Here is a 15,441-nt window from a genome sequence, read left to right as displayed (position 1 = left end):
TTTACTTTTAAATCTTCTTAATGAAAAAAAGAAACATTTTTCAGATAGAGGTTTATTTTTGGTAAGTCAGACTACAAATCAACAAACATTAAGATGTAAAGTATAAATACTAAAGACAGTACCTATATGTTACAAGGATGGTATGTTAACATAATTTTTAAGATAACTTCTACTTCTAATATATGACCTTGTATGTAAGCTATAACTTTAGTAAAAATTTTTCAGTAATGATGAGAGTTGTGAAAACATGATATTTGTTGTGTCTATTGGATTAAATCCAGGGTAAGGACCTTTTGATGTCGGTTCTGTCGAGGTTATGGTCTCTTCCACTACTTCATTGCCATTTTTAACAATCCTTTTAGTTTCTATTGTGCCATCAGGCTTTTTAACACTTGTTGTTATAATTGTTTGACAAAATGACCTACCTGGCACCATATTTCCATTAAAAGGAGTTGCAGGTACTATATGGCTCTCTGGTTTCTTTTTAAATAAGTCTGAGATATCATTTGAGGATATTTTTCCATCTAAATCTATATCCTCCTTTGGATGATGTCTATGATGATAGCCAGGTTTCAAATAGAAATCTCTTATACGATTGCTATCGGCATCCTCTGTCTGTGATTGGGAATCGAATGAATGTAGATCTGGTACAGCCTGAAAGTTTTTTAAAGGATCGTCATCGAAAAATGACTTCATGTCACCAAACACACTGCCGAAACTTTTAAACATTTCTTGCATATGTTTGGCAAATTCTTGTTGTAATTGAAGAGGGTCTTGGTATATGTCCAATTGCTGCCTCGAATATATTTCGTCTTCATCATCATCGTCTGAGCCCCAAATAGGGTTTCTAAAATCGTTTCTAGGCGGTTCTGGTCTTAATCCAAAAATTGATTTGATTTTGTCCATAAACGTATTCATATCCTTTAAGTGGGTTTCAAATTCCTTAAATAATTGAAATAATAATTTTGCAATAGAATTTGGTTTGTCCAAGGCAAGAATTTACTATTTACTATTTAGGATGTTGTGCTTGTCTTAAGAACTTGGTTGTTTTCAATATTGCGCAACAAACAAATTAATACATTCCTACAAATAAAAAATCAATAGTAACCTGAGTGACCAGTCTTAAAAATATATTTACCCGTAAGCTTTAGTATAAGAAAAAAAAACGTATGTGTAAGTTTATGTACACGCGTTAGAAGTTATACTTCTTTGGCGTAACAATATAAAAATCTTTTCAGAAAATTTTATTCTACGTTTGTAGAAAAAACGACACTAACCATAGAAAAAACTAAAATGTTGACTATAGCTAACTTCAGGGTGTCGCTTTTTTGTGACGGCGTACGCGCGTATATTAAAAAAATTACTCTCATTATTTTCCCCTAACGCGCCAAAAGAATTAGTATAACTTCAGAAATATTACAGATAAAAAATGTTTAGGAAAGAAAACTTTCTCGCAGCGCATCGTACTACATCGTCTACTTATTTTATTTCGTTCCAAAAACAGCAAACTTTTGGTATACTTGAACACAACATATTGCATTGAACGAAATGCGGTCGAGAGGGAAGGATCACGCAAAAGATTGCTGTCAATCTTTTGTCAAATAAACAATCGGATAGCAGAAATGTTTATTGGCATGCAGATTAGAGATCGGTCTTTAGATATGAATCAGTCCAAGATTGGTTATAATCATAGATTGAGGATACATTATATTAATTTTGGCCGTAAAATTTAACACTTAAGCTAATGATTAATGGTTCATATTTAAAGTAATAATATGTAATAATTTTACCCAAAAATTGGGAATATACAATAAGATTCTGTGGTTCTTCTAAAATTTATTGCCTGTATCATATTATAACTTATAGGCTTTCTTGACTGTGGATTTAGTGATTAGTCTGTGATTTGTGGATTCTTTTGATTATTGATATATTTAAAAAATAGTTCAATTTCAAAGAAAACTATGTCGTGATTAGAATCTCAATTTTTGTAATTATTAAAATGTTGTTGATAAAAGTAGTGAAATTTAAATTTTAGATACCGATTTGTAATTATTACTGTTTGAAATTAAATTAATGGTCGTCCACTACATGCAGTTACCTGAGAAATTATTTATTCAATAAAGGTAAGTTAAGTATTCAATAAATTCCACTCGACTCGCTACTCTCACCCCTGAGGTGTGCTCACCGGCTGTGCACCAATGGATTTTCTTTCTATGTGCGCTACATTCGCTCGAACGGTGAAGGAAAATATCGTGAGGAATCCGGCTTGCCTTAGACCTAAAAATTCAAACGGCGTCAGGCACCTAGGCTTATCACCTACTTGCCTATTAGATTACCAAATGATCATGAAACAGATACAGAAATTTGAGGCCCAGACCTAAAAAGGTTGTAGCGCCATTGATTCAAAACGGAATCAAGAAGGTTTTACCATTTTTATATTAATTATATTTCAAATTGATGTTCAAGAATGAATACTAAATATATAATATGATTGAATCATTTTAAATTAAACCAGTTGATGTTATTATATGCTGGTTCAACAATTAATGTTATATTTTTATTTTAGATGAACTAAACTATGCTACTTCTAATGCTGTGCAAGTTTATTTCCTGTTAATTATCTTTTGTCCTTTGGTTTAGATTTAATGGGTATTAATTTCAAACTCTAACCATGCAAAATGACAATAGAGATAATAGTCTATCATTACTACAAAACCAAGGTATGTGCAGATTTATCTATACAAAAAACTTATTATACCTTACTGTTACATACTGTTTAAAGTAGATGGTTTTGTCTAGAAAATATATTTCTTTACTAGAAGTAACTAGATTTTTTTGTGGTAGAGAAAGTTTTGGGCATGTACTTTTTGTGGGATAAAAAATTCAAAGAAACAGGCAAGCCTTCTTGACGGATACTTAATACTACATCATCTCATTCTTTTAAATCTATCTCATCATTTCTTTAAAAGAAAGTTTTCAAAAAATCACTTATATGAGAACTGTTTAAATTTAATTTACAATCACTTATGGACTATTAAATAGCTTGATGCCAATATCGGTTCTAGGTTCTAGTAGTAGTCTAAAGAGAATCATGCTAAAAACTTGATTGATTGGGACTTGTTTCTAGAGTTTTAAGGATTTGATGCAGAGGAACATTAATTATAAAGATATTGTCATACATATTTTGGATCTTTAACTCAATATTCGTGGTTTATGGTTCAGGACTTTACAAAAACATTTCATCGCTGTAGAATGATAACTTTGTATGTAAAACAACCCTTTTTTATTCTTAGACTCTTTTGTCATTTAACTGGTATAATCATGAAGTAAGTTATTTATATCATAAATAAGTCCTTTTTACCATCCAAAACTATGGACAAAAACACATAATAATATTTTAACAAACATTGATGAAATTAAACATTATTTTCGTTTCCTGTAATGTTTGGTTCTTTGGACATACGAGGTTATCATTATACAGCGACCATTTTACCCTTTTGTGTATCAAGGTGCTTTATACACAAATCATGCTATATTATAGAGGAGTTTCCTACAAACAGAATCAGCTACATAAATAAAATTACCACTTTTAATGTATTTTTTGAATAATTATAAAAAAGGTAGATGCTATCAGGCTTCTTAACTGGTCAGTTATTCCATTTTATATACTAATTACTTAACTTTGCCTTATAATTATGGTTTGATTTCATTAATTAATTGATTTTATTTAGAAGGAATTGTATTACAAATGTAATAAGACTGATTTAGATTCCATCTTGATGAGGGATAATCTGTATCAAGTTAACATTAGTAATATTTAACTGGCATTAGTAATCATGACATGCATATAATATGTTCCTTTGCATATTATATATTAGGTTCTGTAACCATGTAAATTAGAGTTTTTGATAAATTAAAAATAATGTGCATTTAAATCAATCAAAGTTGTTTCTGCAATAGAATTTTTGTCGTATCGGCCATTGTCGCCCACTGTTTCAGTAACCAAAAATTCCAATAATTCGTACTTATGCTCAGAATTTTGCATCGATTTCTTTGATTATTGTTCGTTGTAAGCAAGCAAGTTATCATCTGATACACGTTAAAGATATTTGGGTCTAATGCGTGATAGTTTTTTCACGATGATTGCCCCTTGCCCCACAAGCAAGTCAATTGCACACGAAGAAACAATCCATTGACGCACAGTCGGAAATCGAAAAAGGTCGCTAGGAACAATATTTTTTTTTATAAAATAAAGAAGAGTTAATATATCAACCCTTTACCTATAAATTAAATTCCTATCTTATAATAGATGGATGCTTATTGCATAGGAGATAGACGTAGGTCATAAACTCATAAACTTCAGATATTGGAATTTATCGGCATGCTCTCAGTATTTCAATTATTAATGATGTTCTAAAATTAAAAATTAAACAGTACTTATATTGAGTTATCATATGTTTTGGTAGCTATGGCAACAATGATGAATTGAAAAATATTTCTACTCTACGTAATTTATTTACAGCCAAATTTCAACTAAAATAATATAAGACTAAGATTAAGTATTTTTATCAAATTTACACAAAAGCTAAACTCTCCATGAATAATTTCTAAGTATATTTTAAAATCATAGTATAGTACACCCATACGCTTGCACAAATAGGTCGCTCTCGGGCGAAGAGTCGAGAAAACTAATAAGCTGTGAGAGTAAGCGGGGAAGACGCTACCCTGGACAAAGCGAGTCGAATACACAGCAAAAAGGATATATTTTCGGCAGCGGTGATAATTGTACGGAACGTCCAGTCTCATAATCTCTCCCAGCAAGTATGCGCTTTCAGTTTCGTTAATTATTATTCTTAAACCAAATTTAATAAAATCTAAATACCTTCGAAGTTAACCTCGTAAACGTCCATCAAGAACTTAGTAGGATAAAGGAGAGAAGTTGTACCTTCATTTATATAAGATTCTAAGGAATTTCTTTTGCACCCTTTTAATATTTACCCTTTAATACCATTCATATGACGCAGCTGTTTCCGAGAGACCAGCTGAATTCCGCAGGACAAATCCTAACCTCCTAAATGCAGCATCTGTAATGTACGTTTATGGTCCTGTTCTTAATAATTATCATATATAGCTCCAGTATTTAAAAATAAAAATAATTTATTATTTAATAATAATAAAGCTCGTTTTATTTCCAACCAACACATAAATCAATTATAATATATAGCTTTGATTGTTTATAAAAAAATTATAAGATGATATATTAGGTTCTGTGACCCAGTTACAAGCTTGAGTGACGTGTATATTATCCCGACTTTTATGTAGGATGGTTTCACATTTCAGAGGCGCCATCATGTCGATATGTTATGTGTCTATTATCCCGAGTCTTACAAGCCATTATGGACCACATAATAGGTGAATAGAAATATGTTTTAATTTACTTGAGACGTTAATAAATTAGTTTCACGAAGTATCAGTTAAGCATCCATTAGATCTAGAATCATAGTTGTTGACATAAGTTAACACATCAAGTATGTACCTACAAATAAATAAATCAATTTCTTTACAACCCTTTTAGGTCTGGGCCTCAGGTTTCTGAATCTGTTTCATGATCATTTGTCAATTTAATAGGCAAGTAGGTGATCAGCCTCCTGTGCCTGACACACGCCGTCTAAGACAAACCGGTTTCCTCACGATGTTTTAGTTCACCGTACGAGCCAGTGTTAAATGCAAACATAGAAAGAAAGTCCATTGGTCCACAGCCGGGATCGAACCAACGACCTCAGTGATGAGAGTCGCACGCTGAAGCCACTAGGCCAACACTACTCTAGCTTAGAATATTTTTCTCTATCGAAAAAATGATTTTTTATTATAATACTTTTAAAAAAATGGCGCCTAAACAAGTATGAAAATTCCGCAATACACTAGAGGTCGGCAACTGAGACCGTCATTGTAAATTACAATAGTAGGAAACATGCCATAGGATTTTGACCTTTTTCTAGATCAATTTTAATGTTACACTAGCATGACACACTTGTCACTGTGAAATTATACTATAATTTTCACTGAGGTCACTCAAGGTGACGGGAAAATCAAATGTGACAAGGAATATCGATTAATTAATGACAACACTTTCTATTGCGTATTATTTATTTTGTGAATAAAAACAATGTAGAGGAACTACTATCTGTGGGAGTGCGTAAAATCCGAAGCATTGATTCCTGAGGGAAAATATTTTTTGGATTTATTATCCAAGTCAGTCATTTAATTTAACAGTTTATTTTTCACGTGCTTAACAAGCATGGTCATCGGTTGATTTAGAAATGTCATTGCATAGACAACCGAAGTTGTTTTCCGATACTAAACTCTCTGTACCTACCTCATTGGAATAGCTAAAATGCCTTATTTCTATTTCACTTATTTAATAAAAAAGAAAAGATTTTATTGTTTGTAAAGGCTCCAAAACTAATTGACCGAATTGAAAAATTCTTGCACCATTAGAATCATACATTATCCCTGATGACCAAGGCTATAGAATATTGTTTGTAAGTTAAGGGATTCGTCTGAAAATTTCGATTATGTAACCCAAGAAGTGAAAAAAATACCAGTAAGTATATCGCGTACGCAACGCGTCTTATAGAATACAATACAAACAAGTCCTCCATACAAATGATAGTAGTTCAATGTATTCAATCAGTTTAATACATTAGACAACTTAGTTTCAAGACAAGTTAAACACACAGTATCTTACAAAAAAGACTCTTTGCAGGCTGTAGAAAACTTTTGTGACTACACTTATAAATGACATACTAACACTGTTACTGTACTGTCAAAATTTCTAAAGGCTAATGTTTGTTAAGTATAAGTGGCCGTTTACGTGTATCTTCAACCTTACTATGTAACCTCAATTGCGGGACTCAATTGTCTTAATAATTAGATAATAGTTGACTTGGCTTTAACATAGAAGCGAACAGTGTTGGTCTAGTGCAGAGTTCCCCAAACTTTTTTGTGTTGTAGACCCCTTGCCATGTTTTTCCGTGTTGGGTAGACCCCCTACTTACCTGATATTGATTTCCTGTAAATTTCTAACTGTGGTGAAGTTTAGTGTTAAAAACTCAAAGTAAAAACACATGTTAATTTATACATTTATCAATTGAATCTAAATTAAAACTACTCAAAATAAAATTTTGTATCTGTTTGTTTGTAATGTATATGTTTTGATATTATAAGATAGTATAATGTAAGTAAATAGGTACTATCAGTGTATGTGTTGAGATCCACTATCGTGGACCCCCATTTTCATCTCATGGACCCCCAAATTTTTTTTCGCTGACGTAGACCCCCTTGCAGGTTGTCATAGACCCCTAGGGGTCGATATAGACCACTTTGGGAATCACTGGTCTAGTGGCTTCAGCGTGCACCACCAATCGACTTTTTGTCTATGTGCGCATTTAACACTCGCTCGTACGATGGAGGAAACCGGCATGAATAAAACCCAAAAAGTCGACGGCGTATGTTAGGCATAGAAGCCTTGCCTAGAATAAACTAATTATCATGAACGAGTAAGAAACCAGATCTTAAAGGTTGCGCCACTGGTTGAAATTCTTCATAAAATTAATATGTTAATGTTTTTATTTGTCGCTCTGCCTAAAAGATATTAATTACCTGCGATAAGGCTGGTGCACCAATACTGAGAAATACATATTGTATGTTACGAAATATAATTGTACATCAATATACTAAAGGTGGCGTTCAGAAAGAGATTTATCACGAACTATGACCTTCTGTAAAAAAAAGATCATGAAAAAGAAAGATTCAGAAATCTGAGGCCAAGACCTAAAGAGGTTGAAGCGCCACAGATTTTTTTTAAAACCTTTATGTCAATTTTTTTTTGCCGTACGGGAGTTGGACGGCGCCTTGTCTCGTTTCTCAATATTACTGAAACTGAACTGAAACTGAAGAAATATACATTTAGGCTGACAAGACTGATCTATAAAAAAATATTAGTGTCTGCCCCATGCCTCATTTAGGGACTATAGGCCTGCTTAAAACGAGTGCCGTGCAGTGGCTGTCGATCTGAGTAAAACAATAAGTAAAATATTTGCATAAATTTAGGACAACTCAGTTTGTTAAAGCGTTTGTAGGTGCTGATAAGAAAAGCCGGGCGTAACAAAAATGTTGTTTACTTTGATATAAATAAAATGTTAATTAGCTTCAACGTAATGCAAGTCTCAAGAAATGAACAAAACCAGTTGGTCTCGCTCCGGTGACGACGTCGCAAGTGTAAAATAGATATTTATAAAATGTTATATTTGCGCAGAAATAAGTGAATTTAGTGCAAGTGAAATATTGGTTAATTTTGGGTTTTATTGAAGGTTGGTTAATATTATACATTAAACCTAGAACGTGTATGAAACGTGTTTATTTTTTATTATTTTTATATCGCTCAGTAAGCCGAGCCTTATGTAGATTTTACGATCTGTATAATTAAATGTTACATAGGCAATGTATTTGTATCGAAATCAAGCATCAATCACCACCTGTGCTTGATGCCTAAACAATTTAAAGTTTTTAATTTTACAATTATGAAATGCGTAAAAAAATACTGCAACCCATTGTATCGCTATTATAAAACGTTGACCGAAATTAACTTCAAAATCCGTTTAAAAATTAAATGTCGCTGATTCCGATTACAACAACACAACTAAGCAAAACTTTTTGTTTAGAATTAATAAGTTTGCCAATGTTGTACAATCGTTACTTTCTACGGTTAGTAAAAACGAAATTGAAACTTCGAGAAAATTTGTTCACACGTAAGTAGGTCTCATGTATTATTAGTACTTGAAAAACTGGTTTGTCGTATAAATTCAATGACATTGCAGTCTCACGTTACAAACATAAAACTAAAGATGTTTAATTACTTTTATAGTTCTTTTAAATTTTCTTCATAATAGGTTCTTACAAGTGTTATCGACAATACCTTTTTAGTTACTCACGAGTAACTTTCATATATTCATGGCTGTGTGCGTAGCTCGTGCAATATTCTTCTTAATTTTTTTTATATTGATCTTTTATGATTGTTAATTTTAAATAGTATTTCCGTTTGGTCCTAGTGTACGTATAAACCCCTTACAAATTTGATTTCTATGTATGATGCAATTAACATAGGTTCGGCAAAGGTAATGAGGAAGGCGTGTCATTGCATACAGGGACGAGATTGAGCGACAAATAATACGTTATAAACGTTTTGGAATTTTGTCATACAGGAGGCACTATGTCTCGTTTTTAAATCTTAATTAACTCGTCCTATATAAATAAATACGATATCCATGATACAAGCTATAATTTTTACAAATAAGCCGAAATACATATTTAGATTCGTAAAATTATACGTAGTGTATATGTCACCGTAAAATTGTAAACACCGTTAGATTGTAATCTATCTCGCGAGATTGTAAACTGTCGAAAGATTGTGAACCTCAACGAACTGCTTACAATTTAACGTATTATTATTCGGTAGTTATATGAAATTGTTGGGAAGTAAAATTAATCTGTAATTGACCAAATAAGTTTGAATGATAACTAAGTTAGTGTAGTACAATCTACCGAATAATAATACGTTAAATTGTAAGCAGTTCGTTGAGGTTCACAATCTTTCGACAGTTTATAATCTCGCGAGATAGATTACAATCTAACGGTGTTTACAATTTTACGTTAACATATATATAGACGTTTATTGAATTTCAAATCACGAGAGTGATAAGGACAAAATATTAAATAGCTATTTATGAATAAAGGTGTTATCCTTGTTTAGCATTTCATTCAAGTCACAGTCAACGACAGTTTAATTACTAATTTATTCGCTTATCATTGTATTACGGTCAACCAATACCATGAGTCATTCTGGTATGTTTTACTAACTACAAACTAAAAAATATATTTTAACTCAATACTGGATTAAAATGAAGTTAAAACGGAATTTATCAAATTGCGCCTGACTTTTTTTTTGAGTCAAAACTTAAGATCTTATGTATTTTATGATTAAACAAAACTAACTTTTGTCACTATGTTTAAATTATTGTTGTTCAATGTCCAACTAATTACCCATTGTTTGTTTTAATTTCTCAATATTTTTATTTTATATCTTAATTCTTGTCGTGATGTTTACATAAAGATCTTAAACAGTGATTTAAAATACATAAAAATGTTTTATTTATTTAAAACCACTTGTTAGAATACAATACATACTTATTTTTTTATTCGGAATATAAAAAAGATTGTTCTTCGTTTTCGTTTGTCATTCCAGTAATAACACCGTTTAAACAATCTATTGTTTCATTTCATTCATTTCATTTCAAAGAATCTTTTTCCTGGTTGTAACTCGTTTTTCATAACATTTTGTAACTATTTATTTTATAAGATGGTCAAAGTATATGGCAGGCATGGTCACGGTTGTTAGGTGGATGCATGGTTACGTTAAACCATTAAAGTATTGTGCGTGTAATACTCGAGAACACAGTAAACCTTTTAATATATTTTTTAAATAATGTAAAAATTGTAATACGATAAGGTGATTTATAAAATAACAGCATTTTATAAATAGTCAACATCATTAATTTTAATGATAAAACTTGCATAAACTACAGTTATTTAATAACAAATATTAAATTTGAATCAAGTGAGGAGTTCATCAATATTATTATTAAATACTAGCAAACTCGGCGAACTCCGTTTCGCCACCAGATTGCTTCGTTTTATGTAACATTTCGTTTGATGATCCCGCTTTTCTGTTGAAATTTTTCCAGAATTTTCTTTGCTATAAACCTCACGGAGCCCGAGACCTTTCCAACGAATGCAAAACCGTGGAAATCGGTTCGTGCGTTCTGGAGTTATAGCGTCAGGAAGGAAAACCCTTACTTTTATATATATAAATAATAAGTGACAATGACGTATTTGAAGTCAAATCGGCATTATAATTATTTGAATCTCAGATAATCAAGACCTTGACTGGTTAAGTATTTATCAAACTATAGATCGTTATCAAGACCGTATCTTCAGTAAATATGATTATTAGTTTTATTTTGTTGAACTCTTCCAACAGTGCCCTACGCATCGCTCTTGTAAGTTAATTTTCTTTAATAATATTAATTTATTTGCAACACAAAAATATTATGGTGGTACATTCTAAACTTCACTTATTCTGGCACATATATAATTGACAAACTTAAGACATTAAAAGGTTGATTTTTACTTTCTTCTATAGCTACATACATATATATAGCGTTATAATAAATATTTGATACTTCATTTTTTATTACTATTAGTGTATACATTTTCGGTGCTTTGCATCTGGGGCTATTGTTATCTTTATTATTTGATATAAGCGTACCTTTAAAAGTATTAATATTATTCATTTATCATTCATTCATTATTTTTAACAATAATAACCCTCAAACTTTAGAAAAACATAAAACCAAGAGACCTTACGGTTGTGATAGGCACGAGTTAAAACCAATGTCAATCAATAAATCCAGTTTACGTAACCTAGGTTTATTTCCAACGCTTTATCGCAGCTTAATCCCTCTCAATATTGACATTATCACTTACAGCAGCAGTCATTTTAATCTATATTCTTTCATTTCAGACTTATCTCCTGCCAAAATGTCGGGAGGTGCGACTAGGCCGCTGCTCTACGCCGTCTGTGCGGCTGTACTTGGCATGCTACAATTTGGCTTTAACACCGGTGTCATCAATGCACCACGGCAATTTATAGAGAACTTCATCAAAGAAAATTATGATGTCAACTCTGGAACCATATTCAGTGTCATCGTTAGTATATTCGCCGTCGGAGGTATGATTGGATGCCCATTAGCAAGTTGGGTGGCTGATAAACGTGGCAGGAAGTTTGCTTTACTCATCAATGCTGCGTTCGGTGTAGTAGGAGCGCTCCTAATGGCATTAAGTAAGACGTCCACGTCGCTGGCCATGCTCATTATAGGCAGATTTTTTATTGGTATAAATTGTGGATTTGCTACGACGGCTTCACCGACCTATGTATCAGAAATGGCTCCAGTACGTTTACGTGGGGCTTTTGGAACTGTTAACCAGTTGGCCGTCGCGTTTGGCATGGTTGGAGGACAAGTTCTTGGTATTGATGTTATTCTAGGCAGCGATGAAGGTTGGCCGTGGCTTCTTGGACTGGCTATCATACCCTCGGCCGTTCAGTTTATTATGTTACCGTTTGCACCAGAAACCCCGCGATATCTATTGCTATCTCAGCGAGATGAGGAACAAGCAAGGAGTGTTCTTGCCAAGATAAGAGGAACCGATGAAATTGATGATGAAATAAAAGATATGAATGACGAAGATCACGCAATGAAACAGGAGCAAAAGTTTACAATTGGTGATTTGTTGCGTATTGAGTCTTTGAGGACGCCTTTGATCATTGGTATTGTGATGCACTTATCGCAACAGTTGGGTGGAATCAATGCAGTTTTGTATTTCTCTACAACGATATTTATCAAAACTGGCTTGTCTGAAGGAGATGCCCGTTTGGCATCTATTGGGGTTGGTAGCATGTTGTTTATCATGGCTTTGGTTTCAATACCCCTAATGGATCGTCTTGGAAGGAGAACTTTGCAGTTGGGTGGTCTGGGCGGTATGGCAGTCTTCTCTGTGCTTATGACTATAGCATTCTTTACATACGAAAACAACAGAACAATGAGTATTTTTGCTGTTATATTTACCCTAATGTACGTCGCGTTCTTTGGTGTTGGTCCTAGTTCCATTCCTTGGATGATACTGTCAGAATTGTTTGGTCAGGGTAGTCGTAGTGCTGCGGTTAGTGTAGGGGCTTTTGTTAATTGGTTAGCGAACTTCATAGTCGGTTTGACTTTCATTCCCATGTCTGACCTATTAGGCAACTATGTATTTGTACCGTTTACTGTGCTGTTGATATTGTTCTATGTGTTTACATACTTCAAATTACCTGAGACGAAGAACCGAACAATAGAGGAAGTGACAGCGTTGTTCAAGAAATAGTCTCGGTAGGATTATAAAGCGGCCTTAAGACACAAAACAACTGCCAGAAAACGAGGAGTGAAATCAAATCTGTACGCCCTCGAAGTGGCCATTCAGGCTGAACGGCTTGCATCACATTCCTTTAGTGTTAAGCTCGCAATAAGTTAAATAACCAATTGTGATAGTTACTGTATTATTATATATTGGAAATATTTTTAATTCCCAGTTTCTTGAGTCGTAAGACTTGTAGGAAGACTGAACTTTACTTATCTTTATATTTATTGAAGTACTTATTCGGATACTGGAAATGTCTATTGGGCTACGTTCGTAATATTGCTTTTTGCTTAGAACCATTGGTATAGGTATAACTGAAATCCAAGCACTATTCACATTATAATTCAACACAATTGCTAATCCAGACATGTTTATTGAGACAATCGCTATAGGAAGCGACATACGTGTGCACAATTGTAAAAAAATCTTGTTTACAATTGTGCACTCGTGTGAATAATCCCAAGTGTAAAGTTGGGTTCTAAGCGCCAGCAAGCCATTACGCTCGTAACTTGCGTAGTGTATCTTTCGTTCAATCTTGCCGGAATTTGTTTGGGTGTAGAGGACCAATGTTTTGATTGTTATTATTTAAGAGCACAATTTTTGATTTTTTACACTTTGTATAGATTTTTATTATGTTACAATCACAGTGCCTTAGCTTAGTTTGTTGATTTCATATTGAATTTAAAGCTGTTGTTAAGTTTACGCATTTTATATTGAAATACTCCAAAGTCAGTTTTTGGAGTGCTCGAAGCTAGGCTCGAATTTTGAGTTCTATCCAAACTCATTCACCAAATAATTTAGAATTTATTTTGAGGGTCCGTTTAACACAAATGAAACTGATCAACTAAATATATTTTCTTTTATACAAATATACTTTATACAATTATATTTTTTTTATTCCTTAATCTTTAGCTACGATATTGTTATACCACATCAAAAGTACTATTGAACTAAAGCACATTTTCTCCTGATTTTCTCACTTTTATAAAAATATTATAATTTATGATTAAATTAAAATTTATATACGAATTTATTTATATGCCCTTCTCTTGACTTTATGACTAAGCTTTTTAATATCTGTTTCAAATTATTCATATTTGACAACATAGCTAAGACAGTATTATTAAAATCGTATTATAATAACAATAATTAGTCGCTGAAACTATGTATTTAATATGTTTATATTAAGAAAAAGATAATGGTATTGTGTAATAAAGCGAAACAAAAATATATTCGTCACATACCAAAATAGTTGCTTGTCTATAATAATGATTTACATAAATTTTCATGCAGAAAATTTAGTATTGAAATGTTGAATTCTGCATTGTTCTGTAACCGTCCTAGAGTATTTTAGTGCCAAGTAAGCACGTAAGTTACGAATTATATATCTCATATTCTATTATTTTAGTATAAGGTATAGAAAATAATAAATTACGAATAACAATACTATATAAAAGTAACGTCGTTTAAGTGTCCAAGTAGATGATATAAAATTTTAGTTAAAATATGGCTCACAATTGGCCACTTTTATTAAATTTGACGAAAGTTGGTGATTAATCTTATTCCCGTTACATCACTTGTTTATATAATATAGGAAACACGAAAGTTTTGGTTATTGTATGTTTGGTTAAGAGGGAACGCGCCCGAAAATAAACAATAGTTGTTGTTTTTTGAAAAGGAAATAGTGAAAATGGTTTTGATCATTTTCTGCTCATATTTTTGTTTATGGTCAATATATTCCGTATTTGAATATAAAGGTGAGTTTTAGTTCCTTTCCCGCGCTTATAAATACTGATGTTATTATTTACAGCATAGATAAATTATAGTGTTGGAATGGATATAGCGTGATAAAGCAATCATATTTAATAAACATTTTGTATGTGAAATAAATCAAAGCAACGAAACAGTGTATAGAACACCAAAGTTTTTTCAGCATGTTTAGTAAACATACTAGGAATCTCAAACGGTTAAAGATTTTTATCACGTTTTATTTATTTCGAAGTAACACGAAAGAGATATGGACAAAAGATTTATCTTTTTGTATGTGGGCAATTTAATGTATACGCGTTCTCTTTTAATAACTTTAACTTGGCAGTCTATAGGTATAAAAGGAAAAATATTTTAATTTTATAAATCGTTTCATATTCAAATAACTTTTTTTTTGAATTAGTTTAAAACTACTTAATTAAGGATCGTAGATAACTTTGTTGTAGTGATACGAGATATTAAGGAATCCTACAAAATATATTCGAATTTATTCGCATGTTGATATTAAACTATTTAGTAATATATGTTTTTTATTCTACTTATATTATCTATTAATACCTTTGATAGATGTAAGGTAATCAAGCCAGATCAGAGACTTATATT

The 15,441-nt window shown here is 32.1% G+C and overlaps 2 protein-coding genes across 7 annotated transcripts; one reads left to right on the top strand and one right to left on the bottom strand.

The window, feature by feature from the left end:
* Nucleotides 1-34: 34 nt before the first annotated feature.
* LOC125057978 lies at nt 35-1,103 on the bottom strand. The gene has a single exon (XM_047661962.1). The coding sequence runs from the start codon at nt 916-918 to the stop codon at nt 208-210; it is 711 nt and encodes a 236-aa protein (XP_047517918.1). The 5' UTR covers nt 919-1,103; the 3' UTR covers nt 35-207.
* Nucleotides 1,104-1,894: 791 nt separating this feature from the next.
* LOC125057969 (glucose transporter type 1-like) lies at nt 1,895-13,957 on the top strand. 6 transcript variants are annotated; one of them, XM_047661945.1, is made up of 3 exons: nt 1,895-2,123; nt 2,567-2,720; nt 11,642-13,957. In XM_047661945.1, the coding sequence occupies exons 2-3, from the start codon at nt 2,672-2,674 to the stop codon at nt 13,036-13,038; spliced, it is 1,446 nt and encodes a 481-aa protein (XP_047517901.1). In that variant the 5' UTR covers nt 1,895-2,123; nt 2,567-2,671; the 3' UTR covers nt 13,039-13,957. The 6 variants fall into 6 exon arrangements, with proteins under 6 accessions (XP_047517901.1, XP_047517905.1, XP_047517904.1 ...); XM_047661949.1 differs by lacking the exon at nt 2,567-2,720 and adding an exon at nt 4,661-4,821 and having other exon boundaries at nt 1,897-2,123; XM_047661948.1 differs by lacking the exon at nt 2,567-2,720 and having other exon boundaries at nt 1,897-2,123.
* The last annotated feature ends 1,484 nt before the right edge of the window (nt 13,958-15,441 follow it).

The sequence above is a fragment of the Pieris napi genome, chromosome 17 (assembly GCF_905475465.1).
Source record: "Pieris napi chromosome 17, ilPieNapi1.2, whole genome shotgun sequence".
In the NCBI taxonomy this organism is placed as follows: domain Eukaryota; kingdom Metazoa; phylum Arthropoda; class Insecta; order Lepidoptera; family Pieridae; genus Pieris; species Pieris napi.
Note: the sequence above shows the minus strand (reverse complement) of the source record. Positions and strands in the feature narration are given on the sequence as shown.